Source organism: Miniopterus natalensis, chromosome 5 (genome assembly GCF_054644295.1).
Source record: "Miniopterus natalensis isolate mMinNat1 chromosome 5, mMinNat1.hap1, whole genome shotgun sequence".
Taxonomy (NCBI): Eukaryota; Metazoa; Chordata; class Mammalia; order Chiroptera; family Miniopteridae; genus Miniopterus; species Miniopterus natalensis.
Genome location: NC_142085.1, coordinates 48,783,265 through 48,797,297, shown reverse-complemented (window position 1 = coordinate 48,797,297; position 14,033 = coordinate 48,783,265). Strand labels below are relative to the sequence as shown.

Here is a 14,033-nt window from a genome sequence, read left to right as displayed (position 1 = left end):
ATACTTTCAATAATAAAGATAAATTAAAAAAATAAAGTCAATGGCACACAAAAACTATACATCTATGTGCCATTTATAAATGCAATTTAATCTATACATATCCTTTTGTCATTTGAGGAAATTATTTTTTATTATAATGATGTGTTATCAGGATCAAAAAGACAACTGTCTTCTATTTTCTTAAGTAGTATTAGGATTATTTCCTAGGTACTAAAAATCCCCCCAAATTAGATATTTAAGAATACTTGAGTAATTTAACTTAAAATCATGAGAACAGTGGCTGCATTTGCCAGTCAGCTTAATGAAAATATATGGGATGCCTAATAGTTTCCTGAACAGAACAGTTCTGCTTCACTGTCTTTCTTATTCATTGCCTGAATATTTCTGCCTTCACAAACATGGTAAACAGATAAAGTCAGATCAAACAGAGACAGTTAACACACACTGTTCAACTTCGAAGTCAAAGAGGTTAGAATTCAATTACAAATACTTCTCATTTGTTACATTATGCAAACTTGGACCTAGAGATTATAATATTTAATGAAAATGTTTCATGTTTTAAGATGTGCATTTTCATTTCCCAAACAGATTAAACAGACGATCAATGTATAAACAGTAATCGTATCACAAACTTACATTAAGGAACAACTACAAAGATGTGAAAATACAATGTTTACAAATGATAGCAAAGAATAAATTATTTTTCAGTGCACATAATTAGGTATATACAGGATAATTTAAAACCAAATGCAGTGATTGCTAATGCGAGCTCTTAAAAATCTTCATCAAAATATATGTTACCAGAGAGAGTGATCAAAATAAATTGTGACAGTAAAGCAGAATGTTGTCTCTCTTTCCATCCTCAAAACCTGAATGATAATTTCATCAAAATAATTTGCCAGGTGGGCAAATGCTAGAAAACTCTAATTCCAAAACCATTTCTCTAAATTACCAACAGACTTATATTCTTGATGCCTTTTCACATGATCACAAGCCGAGCACGCATGTGACTCCCAAAACCGTGGAAGATTTACTGTGAAATCTTTCCTCCAGTTAAAGTAACTAAGGTATAGCTTATTGTTTTTGTCGACTTCCTTCAGATACTTTGCTAGCTCACTTGGAGAGTTATAATCTTCCACATGAATGAATGAATCTGCTGGAATATAATTTTCATAGTTTTCCCTAGATGGCCCCAGAACAACAGGTACAGAGCCAGCCAGAAAAGCATTGTAGAGCTTTTCTGTGATGTAATCTTTGTGGATTGAGTTTTCAAAGGAAAGGTAAAATTTGCAAGTAGATATGGTAGGAATCAAATTTTTATCATTCACATACTCTCCAAATGCTTGCCCATAGGTATGGATTTCAATGTTTTTGCTTAGCTCATTGTAATACTTGACCCTGGCGTGCTCAGGGTTCCAGTTACTTACAACCCAGCACACTAACTTCTCTTTGCTTGGCACTTCAAACACGAAGGGGTTTGTGCTCACCGTCAAGAAGCCATAAGGCACTTGGATATCTGAGTCGCGGCGGTAAGTCAGAGTGAGATTGAATAGGTGCTCAATGCCACTCTTCTGGGGCGTGTGAGTTGGTGATTCCAAATTCATCCAAATCCATTTCTGGAAGGGTGGCCTAGCCTGCTGAGGTAAATTGGTCAGGTCCCAACTGATGTCTCGGTGATGGATCAGGACTGCGTGAGATTTGTTGTAAAGGGAGCGGTCTGTCGTGAGATGGCATCCTTGGATGTTGAACATTGCTTGGCAGGAGGTAAGGTCAAAGGTCTGCCCAAATGGCCATACCCAAATCAGAATAGTAGTTTCATTGAAACAGTCCGTTTTGGTGGTGAAGAAATTTTTCATTTTCAGCACTGAGCTGGTTGACTCCATTGGACTGAAGATCCAGCTGTTGGTGGGCTTGATGTAAATGAGAAGACATGCCATAAAGCAGCCCAGAATAACGCAGACAATTAGAAATGGGCGGAGAATTCCTTTGGATGCTGATGTCATAATTTTTTCTATGAAAGAGAAAGAGAAAGGGGGATAGGTAAGGGTAGGGATGAAGAATTAATCATGACTCCCTGGAGTCATCTCCTTCTAGAAGGGTCTGTCATGACTCCCCGGGTCCCTCCTCTCTCAGGAAGTATTGCCATCCTTCAGGTGCATCTCCTAGGAGGGCCCGTCACAGTTCCTCAGATATCTCTTCCCCTAACAGCTCCCCTGAGACATCTCAACCCAGAAGGACTCATAACTCCTTGGACACATCACAGCTCAGGAGGGCCCGCCATGACTCCCCTGATTCAGTTCCTAATGGTCCTCACTCACTGCCCAAAGCAGTAAAGCCCCAGAAAGAGCCTCTAGCAAAACTCCACACCAGAAGGGGCCAGGGCCCTCTCATCCCTCAGTCCCGAAGAAAAGCAAGTATGAGTATGACTCGGACTTTTCTCCTCCATGGATAAAGCAAGCAAAATTCCATTTCTGAAATGAAGAGCATGACTCTAAAAGCTCTGCATCCAGCCATAGGAAGTTTCATGCAAGCACTTCACCTAGAAGGCATCAGAGTCACATGCTGGACTCTTCTTCCTACCCAGGTGACCGTCAGAAAGCCTCTGATGCAGATCTTTCTCCTCCATGGAAGAAACAAAGTTCAGGGCACCAGGATTCTGATTGAGATCTGTCACCTCCACGGAACAGACCTAGACACCAGGGCTCTGACTGACCTGTGTCCACCAAGGAGGAGACAGAGGGCCAAATCCTCTGACTCCAACCTGTGCCCACCCTGAAGGACTCGGCCTCTGGGGAAGAGGGCTGCACACGTGTGTTGTGGGGCTAAAACTGGGCTGGTGTTAGCTGGCACACAGCACAGGAACTCAGGAAACAGGGCCAAGAAGCCCTGGCATTTGAAGCTGAATTCCAACATGCTGAAACCGTATTTCGAGAAAAGTCTGGTCGTAAGACGAATTTGAACCTGGAACATTTAGAGCACAGGAGAAAAGCAGAGGATTGAAATGAGCGAAATGAGCTGCATGCCCAGTGGGGAAAACAGCTTGTCCAGAGCCGGCAGCAACAGCAGAATGTGGAGGAAGCAATAAAGGAAATGCAAAGGCCGCTGGCCTGCTAGGTTGACGATGGAGATCTAGATCGGATGCTGAGAGAACAAGGAAGAGAGGGGGACCCCTTGGCCAACTTTATCGAGAAGAATAAGGCCAAGGGGAGCAAGAGAGAGACCCCGCTACAGTGGCCCACCGCCTTCTCCCAACAGATGCAGCATCTGGCCTGGATGGCGCTGGGATGGAGTGGATGGATCCAATGGATTTGAACAGAAGCACTTTGCCAGGCTTGCCAGCAAGAAGGCGGTGGAGGAACTTGCCTACAGGTGGAGTGTTGAAGATACGTAACTTTTCTGAGGCTCTCGGGATGGCTGTGGGTTGTGGCAATGGACATAGGGCAGCTAGATGTCCAGCTGTGACAGCTGTGTATGCTAATAGTCAGGGTCCACACACACCAGCAACTCTTTGAATGCTAGTTTTGACCACTTGAGATGAAGAATATTGGAGACATGATGTCTGGACTGAGGCCCTGTAACTCGTCAGGTGTGCCAACATTGGCAGTTGTTGCCGGCTTTCAGAAGAAACATTGATTTCTCAATGCCCCAAGGTTTGTTCTTGGTTAGGTTTTTTAATAAACATACATTTATTCAAAAAAAACACAAATATGTCAGAAACATTAATTAACCCTTGAGCAAGAGAGAAAATCAGAAAGGAATATGAAATTTCAATTATTTAGAACTAAATGACATTGATGGTACTACTTGTCCAATTGGATAATATGTGGATGAAGTACTACTTATAAGAAAATTTATAGCTTTGCACAGTTTTCAGGAAATTGACTAACAAATTGGTCGTTCAACAAGCTGGACAAAGAGCAATGGTGCAAAGAAATAAGAAAGAATTCAGGTATGGATAGAGATCACTGAACCTGAGAGCAGAAATCTGAGAGAATTACTAACACATATGACTGTGTGTGCTGATGAACATTAACTAAACTTATTGTGGTAATCATTTCACAATATACACATATAAAGTTATTTGCTGTACGCCTTAAACTAATACAATGTTATATGTCGCCTATAATTCAATAAAACTGGAAAAAATACTAAGGTAAACTTTAGGCAAGGATAATCAAAAAGAGAAAATCAAATTAAATATCAAAAAAGTAAATAAATATTGTTTTATCATGGAAAAAATAAATGACTATTTGAAGTAATTTTATGGTAACAAATTTGAAAAGCTAATGAAATAAATGGTTGTATTTCTGCACAAATAAAAAAATGCAAATTTTAATCAGAAACTATGATTAAACAAATAACAGTTATGGAATTCACAAATGATAACTAAAAACAAATGCTAGACCTAGATAGTGTTTTAAGAGTGATATCAATTCACTGAATAGGAATACTACTATCACTTAAAAAAATATTTTAGAAAACCAGAAAATAAGCAAAGAAGCTTAACACATTATATGAAGCCAATTATTATCTTGTTAACAAAGGAGGATACGAATATCTAAAAAAATTCTATTTCACTTATGAATACAGGTGCAAAAATACAAAATTTTAGCAACAAAGAGTATTGAAAATATATCACGATGCAAGTCAAGAACAGGTTTATGGAAGTTTAGTTACATTGACCCTACTTTATAAATTTAACCAGTCTGAGAATATCTCAGTTTCTTCCAGACCCTGGGATCTACAGACTGAGAAAATTTATTGGAAAGATCTCCTTTCTATTAATTTATTTGTTTATTTATTTTTATTAAATGTATTGGGGTGACATGGGTTAATATGATCATATAGGCTTCAGGTGTGGGTTTCTATGTTTCAAGGTCTGTATATTGCACTGTGTGCCCACCACCCAAAGTTGGATTTGACTGTAGGATCTCCTTTTTAATGGAGTAATATTAACCTTTAGTATACATAATTTGACTAAGCATTGCAGTGTTGGGTTTTTTTCCTTATGAGACCAATGTTTAATGATTTTTAGAAGTGCTATATCACTGAAAATTTCTTTAAATCCTTTTTGAATTGAAATGCAATGGCAAAAACTATCTAAATAGATGATGTCGATTTAATATAATCAGGTTACAACTTTAATAGCCACTTTTTAACAAATGCCCACTGTCAGCTAGGCCTTGTGCCAAGCACTTTGCATACATCATCTCCTTTCATTCTCATAGAACCTTTATCAAGGAAATCTTTTATCACCTCTTCTTCACAGATGAGGAAATTAAGGGCCAGAGAGATAAGTCACTAGCTCAACCTTTGAGTTATGCTCTCTCTTACCTCCTACAACCTTCTTTTAAAAAATAATGCAAACACCAATAATCCAATGCTTGAGATACATTTGGCACCTCAAGCTTTATTGTCTTGATATTCCCAGCCTGTCATTTTCTCTATAATAAAGGGCTATTTACCCATGAGTTAAATTTAGAACAATTTTTCTTAACAAGAAAGATAACCTGACACTTATTATGCAAAACATTGATCTGAGCACTTACATTAATATACATACACATTAACATCTATACATATATATGTGAATATATATATTACCTTATTATATTCCTGTCTATTGATGAAGAATCTGGGACCCTAAATGGTTTAGAAACTTGCTCAAGTTCACACAGTTAGTAAATGGCAGAGCACATTCAAACCCAGGCTGTCTGGCTCCAGAATGTGGACGTTTGATAACTACGCTTTATGTTCACTGATTCCTCAGGTTGCAGCCAGAGAACACAATCATCCTGGAGATGCCAGGCTGTAAGCTCCATGAGAGGCTTTGTGTTTTCAGCTTCATCAGCTGAAATAGCAGGGGCTTAGTAAATGATGTGTATGTTACCAGGATGAATGTTGAGTCCCCAACTATGTGCAAGGTAAAATGCTTGGTAACTAGATAAACCAAAATGATCCAAGTATGAATGAATGAATATATACTTAGTTGCTTTCTTGGTACACTTAACATATCTCTCTCTACAGAATAACTACCATTAAAATTGACTATAGAGGTATTCCTATCACTAGATGAGCAAAATTTCCCAGATTTGCTTCTCTGTTATGTCTCAAAGTTGGCATCTTTCTAGTACATTTTAGTCCCATGACTTTTCAAATGAGAAAGAATTGGTCACCAGGCAGAAACAATGTTCTGCCCACTGTGTGCCTTTCAGATCTCCTTCCTGGACATTTTGTATTTACCAGAGGTTCTTCTTGTTAACTCTCTGTACACCCTCTCCCCTCCCCTTTTCACTGCTGCCAGGGTCAATCACTAAACAGTATGGGCAGTTACTCAGTAACCCCTGCTTTGTACAGAAACTGTCAGAAAAGTTAGCCTCTTAGAGCCAATTTGGCACCCCCTTGACAGTAACCTTTTCACCTATTCCTCATAATTCAGTTGGATACCCAACGTGTCTGAACTGTTCATCAAAAGAACTTATTTTTAACACACCTGCAGCCATGTCACTATAATTCTTACCAGAGACAGCAATAAATGCATAGCATAAAGCATATTGTAACAATAAATCATATAATTAAACTTTTAAAATTATTTTTAATAGTTCCACATATAGTACTAGAAAATGTAATTTAAAGACTTTAGCATTAAAAATAACAAAATCTTTAGTAAAATTTCTACTTGATAAGACTTGGTATGCATATGATTCTCTTTTCCATTAAGAGACAACCTTCAGTCATACTTTAAGATTGCTCTACTGAGTGTTCAAGAATGGAAGACAGCTTGTAATAGAAAAGGTTCGACTTGTGGTTCTCAAGACATAAATATACTTCAAAGTATTAGAGAATTGTGAAACTGAGGAGGACAGGCAGCTTCTTTGAGAAATGGTAATTCTACTTTAAGTTTGTGTGTGTGTGTTTTGAGTCCTTATTTTAAGTTAAAAACAGATAGGGTATACTATAGAACAGAACCCATTACTTGCCTTAAACTGTAAGCCAGAACAGGATAGTGGGCTTTGTAACTTGCCACTGAGGACTTTATTTATAAATTGCCATCACCACCTACCTCTTCAACCCACCTGTCTGTCTCACATTGGCAGGCACGTGGGATTGGAAGAAATTTTCCCTTTGCTCTTAGGAGTTCTTGTGTCAGTGTGTTTGACAATCATTGTGTGGTACACATATTATCTATTCATGATGTGGATGCATAATAAAACTATTTCTGATAAGGTGAGGCTTTTTATCCTTGTTAAAAATGTGTAAAGTTCACGAAGCATTTGAACAGAAATTTGGAGCCACTTGGGTAATCTTCAGATAAACTCAAAACAACCTCAAAGACCAGAAATGAATCACTGACAAATTGGTAGGTGGACTAAAGTGAAAAGTAGTTTAAAAAAAATTACCACATATAGTCACATTGTGACTTTTCCCGTTAAGTAAAATGAAATTTGTAAACTGCTTCTGGTAGTGCCTGGACCACAGAGCACACTATGTAAATGTTTGAGATTATGTTATTATTCCCTTTTAATTGGTCAAGAATCAGAGTTCTCATCATAGCTGAAACTCTCTTGAAATAATAGATCCCTTTTGATTTCTATGCAAATTATTACCATTTCTAACAACACACTCATACACACATTCTCATACATTCAAAATTTAACTCATTATTAATAATCTCTGGATAAAAAATATATAATACAAAATTTCTGATGAATATAAGGATCAGGGTCTTTCAGCTGTTTATGGATTTAGTCTTTTTATAAAAGGCCACTCTATATGCATATTGTACTTACAGGATTCTATAGCAGATATTTGCTGATTTTTACTGCCTGGGAATCACTGTCTACTTTTCTGATAATAGCACCCCAATTTCCTATTGGAACACTACCTCTCCTCTCCTGTGTGCAATCTTTGGGACTTTGGAGAACTCTATCTCCTCCTTTCCTAACCAGTGTTGAGCAGGGGAGCCAGGTCATTCAAATTCTCTCTCTGGGACTTTGAACTTGGACTGGAAGGGCTAAGAGGGAAAAGTGTTGGACCTAATTAATCACAGTGGGGTTCCCCAAGAAAGCAATTTAGTAAGTTCTGCTACCTGAGTCTTAGGAGCATCACAGGTTCCTGCCTTCCTGGGCTTGGTTTTTCAGGTATTCTTTCATTTCCAAGGGTTACTCCAGAAGCTTGCAATTATTTCCATTTTATTAGTTATAACTGTTTTTATTGCTTGAAACACACATAAAAGAACCTTAGCTAAGCAAAATAATAATAATTTTAATAAAAATGTGATTATTTCTCCCTTTTTTTTTCTTTCTGAGGGATGTGAAATGTATAATATGAATCCTCCAAAATATGCCGATCATTATTTGGATTAAAGGTAAAGTGTATTTAATTCTCAAAACAATACTTTATGTTATGCCATAGGCTCCACCCAGAATTTGGGTATTCGGTGATAGGTGGTGTCTCATTGAATAGTTAGTACCTTATTTAGGCTGGAGACCAATTGGTTCCCCATATCATCCTTAGAGTGTTTAGTGCCATAATGTTAGTATGGCATTCTGCAAAAGTCTTCTGGATACTATAATTTAAACTGCCCAGCTTTATTTATTTTGGGGGGGTTGTTTGTTTTGTTATTTTGCTTTTACTCCTCCCTAGAATTTTTATGCTAAGATTCATAAAAATATAACCCTTATACTTTCTATACTATATGCCAAAATATATTCTGCCTCAAAGTACTGTAAAATTTTATATCATCATTGCTTCACTTTCAAGGATTCCCTGAACCTCTCTCCTAGGCCTTCCTGCTCTAAATTCCCACAGTTCTCTCATTAGATCCTCAGCCAGATGCCTCCTGCCGTTGGGAGAGATGCCATTTACTCTTTGGCAAGAAGACATTGGTTGATCTCTGGGATGCTATCAAATTGTGTTTGTGAACCTTTCTCAAAGACCTTGGGATATATGTCTGGCATTGCCAGGGGTAAGCTTCTATTTTACTTCCAAACAGTGGAGAAGCTGCCACCAGCAATGCTGGTTCTAGTCACCAAGCTTTTCCAGATTATTCTTCAGAACACACTCTGGCACATACTAGAATTCCCTGACTTTCTTCTGCAGTGGTTTCGTCTTTAGGGATATTACCTCTAAATTTCTCAACAGCCTTACTCTGTTTTTTTCTGCTTTCATTTTTGGCTCAGACATTTGTTTCCTTTGGTGGGCAAGCTGCCCACTGCCGGTTTCCCTGCGCTGCAAACTTCTTCATCTTGGGCAGTTTCTACATTCAGTGTCTTTGAATTTCCTTTTCAGTCCAGGGTTTAACCTTTCCTAGGTTGATCTTTTATGTCCTCTCTTCTCTCTGCTCATAATCACTGGTTCTTAATTGCTGTCTTTATTCAAATCAGAAACTCTATTTATGGGCTTCAGCTGAGGCTGGAACAAGCAGAGCTGACGCTGAGCCCGGGTAGCTTGGCTGGCGTAACGCCTACCCACAGGGAACACCTCAAACAAAGCCAGGGGCCGCTTTGCTGGCATTTTCCCAGAACATGCTTTCTGGCTTTCCTGGAGGCTGACAGTCTTTCATAACTTGGCTGTCAGCGCCAGTGCTTTCTATGATTGTCACGTTTTAGTCCATAGCAGCCAGCCAGTGAAAGTCAATGAAAGCCTTTTAAAAAAAACCCTCTCATTTTGGCCTGATATATTACTATGTATTCCTGACCCTGAAGATGAGACTTCCTTTCTTTCTTATACAAAGTAGAGCAATTAACCCAGTGGATTCTCCTTGATATGGCCCTGTCCTTCAAATCTGCACCTAACCCAGCACTAAATCCTGCCAATTTTGCCTCCTAAATATTGCTTAGATTTGTTGACTTCTCTCCCATTTCCCGAGGTCAAACATTTATCATCTCTTTTATAGACTGCTGACATTGCTTTTTAAATGGTCGACCTGACACTCACTTTTGATGCTTTCGATTCATTCACAGTGCAGTAGACCAGTGGTTCTCAAAGTGTGGTCCCCAGACTGACAGCATCAGCAACAGCATCAAAAGGGAAATCTTTGTTAGGAATGCAAATTCTCCCACCCAAACCCAGACGAGCAATCAGAAACTCTGGATGAGGCAATCCTGTTTAAAGAGCCCTTCAAGTGACTCCAACATGCACTTAAGACCAAGAATCCCTCCAGCAGAGCGATCTTTTCAAAGCACAGACCATACGTTATGCTTCTGTTCAAGGCCCTTCAATGAATTCCAGTTACTTTTAAGATAAAGTCAAAAAGTCTTATGCGACTTACACAGCCCTGGATGTTGGGGACCCTGCCTCTGTCCCCAGCCTGAGTGCATGCCAAGCTCCCTTGTGTATTCCCTGTATTGCCATGTTTGCCCCTCTTGTACTGGGTCACTGCACTAGCGTTTCCCTCTCTGTTTTCTGGGCTTAGCATATCCTTGCAATAAACAAATGCTTTTTAGTGACTCAGTAGCTAACAGTTATTGAGCATTTGCTCAATAAGCACTCGGTTAAGACTTTTATATAGATTTATCACTTAATCTTCAGGAAAAAATTCTTTGTGTTCATTTATTTAACAAATAAGTATGCATCACATTCTATGTGCCAAACATGGTTCTAAACACTTAACAAATATCAATTCCTTTAGATCCCATAATGACCAGTTGAAATATATACTACAATTATATTCATTTTTACAAATGAGGAAACCCATGTGCATCTATTTGTCTCACGTCACACAGTAAGTGGTCGGTCAAGATGTGGACACTAGTAGCTAGACTCCAAAACGTGTTGCTTTAAAAATACATATTGAGAATTGAGATTCCAGCTTACAGTTGCAAATAATTCTATAAATTATAGGAATGAAAATGTATTCTATAATATTTATTACTCTGGAGTCATTGTTCATTAGAACAAACTACATTCACTAATACTTCCTCCCTGCTCTTATTTTGGAAACCAGTGGCCAAAACAGTGTGTCCAGAATACTATAAGTTTTAGATAATTCTCTTCTTGTCCTCCAGAGACTATGGAGAGGTGAATGAGAAATCAAGCTTTGTTTTATTATTGAGGTGTTTATAATGGAAATCAAGGAATACCAAAGTGGATTGGTGATAGCTGTGATCCGGCTAGCCACACTCTTTCAGATGAATTCCTTAAGTGCTGCTTTGCTGAGTCAGCTTTAAAAATTAATTTATCTCAATGAACCAGGTTGCCCAAAAACATTAAAGGTAGAGAAAAGACTACTTTAATTAAAATTTCAGTTATATCTTAGAGTGTGCTCACATAAAGTCATCAGGTAATATCTCTAAAGAATTTACAAGTTTTTATTCTAACTATTAATTGAAACAGAATAAATAACTTCTTGTCTATAAATTTAATATACCAAATTCCCTGGATCTGACCAGACTACTACATAAAGTCATATGCTTTTAATGACTATATTATAATTGTTTGATCTCCATTGGTCTTACTACTGGAAACTTCTTCAAGGTGTCCCTCAGATGTGTCCCTAAAAGGTGGCCAGAGTTTCACCTGGACTCCAGGCCTGTCTGGCAGCAGCAGTTGCCATCTACTCTGTTTGTCCTTTATCCTTTGGCTACCACAAGTATGAGAACAACTTGCAGCCTCACCTCTGATCCTACCCATGGAATGAGTGGGCCTTGAATCCCAAATCTAGCTTTCCCTGACCTCTAACCCTCAGTGTGCCAGAGTTCTGGGGTTCACCTTGCAGTGGAAAAGTATCTGTTTGAATCAGTCTTTCTCTCTCCAGCAGCCTTAACTGTGCTGAGACACTACATCTCTCCCAGAACATTCACAGATACTAAAAAGAAAGTGCAGGAATAAAGGAAAGAATATTTATCCACGGAGGTAAGCACTGTACTAGATGGGGCATTGCCATAACAACAGCTTCTGGATCATACCACATTTTGCAGGCTGATCATCTTTTCAACTCATGTGAAACAAATTACCACCAGCTTTATGAGGATTAAATAAAAACATATCACTGTCATTAACGAGGAGCTTCTGAAACTTCATGTTAAATCTATAATAAGAATAGGCCAGTAAGAATTAAAATAGAAAGGATGAGCCACAAAGAAGTCAATAGCCTAAGAAACACTATGATAAAAGTGTGGCTAAAACGCTTGTAGGAAAGAAACAAGTTTAATGAACTTGCGCCTGAATAATCTGAACATGAACTGATTAACACACTAACAAGATGATATTAGCAGAAAGGTGGAAAGGAGGAATTTAGAAATAAAGAACTCGTGAGAAGAGACCCTTAATCTTAGAGATACAAATATCCAGTCCATGGAGGGGAGGACTTCTACTGTATTACACAATTAAACTGGCCCAATTAGCATCTTTCTCTGAAACCTAAATGACCCATCTTCACTTTCTTATTCTGATTTCATTCCTAATAAATAATTGTGTAAATATTTAGTTTACTGAGTAGTTGAATGCTCAAAAGAAAGTGGCGTATTTGGTGAGCATGATAGAGAAACTGGAGGCCATTAAAGACCCTAGATTAAAATAGAACACGCTTGCCCTGGCCAGTTTGCTCAGTGGTTAGAGCATCAGCCCTCGGATTGAAGGGCGCCGGTTCAATTCTGGTCAAGGGCATGTACTTCGGTTGCAGGCTTGCTCCTGGACCCTGGTCTGGGTGAGTTCTAGAGGCAACCAATCAATCGCATAGATGTTTCTCTCCCTCTCCCTTCTACTCTCTCTGAAAAGCAGTGAAAAAAATATTCTTGGGTGAAGATTAAAAAAAGAGAGAGAGAACATGCTTGTTTCTTCCCCTCTCACTGTAGTGGAAAAGACAACTGTCTCCCATCGAAGGCTGATCCCTCCTCACAATTCTGGAATCTAAATAAGTAAAATAACCTCATTCCACTTAATATCCCTGATTTTCCTTAAATCTTCAATTCCTATGTCTTTAATTGTTGTTTTCCATTAGAATTAAATAAAATCACAGTTCCCATATCTTCTGTTAAAGAACCTCCACTCTCCCAAGCACTGTTCCTGTTTTCCTTATATCTGCAAATAGCGGTATTATCCATATGCCTGAGCAAGCTTCTAATTGGAAATCATTATTTACCCCTTCTACTCCCTGAACTCAACATTACCACGTTTAGTCAATTATTTATATAAAATGAAAAAGAAAATCTGCATGCTAGATTTGTGCATGTAAAATGAATTGATAGATGTAAGTTACTTAGAATAGGCCTTGGCACCTAGCAAGCACTCAGTAATTGTGAACCGTAATATTTGCTAAACATACATGTATATGGCTTAAGATATATATTTTTTATTACTGATTATAAAATTACCACATACAGCAGTAACAACAATAAGCTTTGTACTTCCTTTGAGGGACAGGGTTGCAGGAGATTTTACATGGGGTAACCTTTTCACTTAACCACTGAGCAGTCAGTCAAAAAGTAAGTGGTATTTTGCACCATGAGTGTGTCACTGCTTGTCACTGGCCACAATGCAAAAGGCAATTTGCTCCATTTTAATTTTGATTTTGTTCCATCTTTTAGAGTAATTACTGGACAATTATTTTGTCATAAGCTGTATGCTCATTAGGCAAATCTGGCTCCGTGAGATTAAGAAGCTCATTTTCTCTGATGTGCATTGCCCCTTGTTGACCTTCCGTTTCCGAAAACATATTTTTCAAGTGTTCTCTTTTGGAGTAAGTGATTTTCACTCATTTTCATTTTCTTAATTTTCATTGTACCTGTGTACCGCAATTCCATTTTTTCTTACAGTTGGCAAACTAACTGATATAAAGCTTTGCATATAACAAATACTCATTAAATATTTTTAAGATCCTATGTTTATGTGACAATGCTATAAGTAGGTATTACCTCAAATACAATTAAGCTTTCTTAACAAACTAATAAGAAAAGGTAAAGTTCGGTGCAAATCCTGTTGAATAATAATATATTCTGTAAAGATTTTATCTTTAAAAACCTTTCCTCCTTTGTGCTCCCCTAGCTGCGGTGCATCCTTCTGACATACTTGCATTATAATGAGGCCATAGT

The 14,033-nt window shown here is 38.1% G+C and overlaps 1 protein-coding gene and 1 pseudogene across 1 annotated transcript; one reads left to right on the top strand and one right to left on the bottom strand.

Moving 5' to 3' along the window:
- Positions 1–923: 923 nt before the first annotated feature.
- Positions 924–2,003, bottom strand: FUT9 (fucosyltransferase 9). Its single transcript, XM_016220201.2, has one exon. The coding sequence runs from the start codon at positions 2,001–2,003 to the stop codon at positions 924–926; it is 1,080 nt and encodes a 359-aa protein (XP_016075687.1).
- A 59-nt stretch (positions 2,004–2,062) lies between these two features.
- On the top strand, positions 2,063–3,391 carry LOC107542751 (BUD13 homolog pseudogene; annotated as a pseudogene).
- Positions 3,392–14,033: the final 10,642 nt, after the last annotated feature.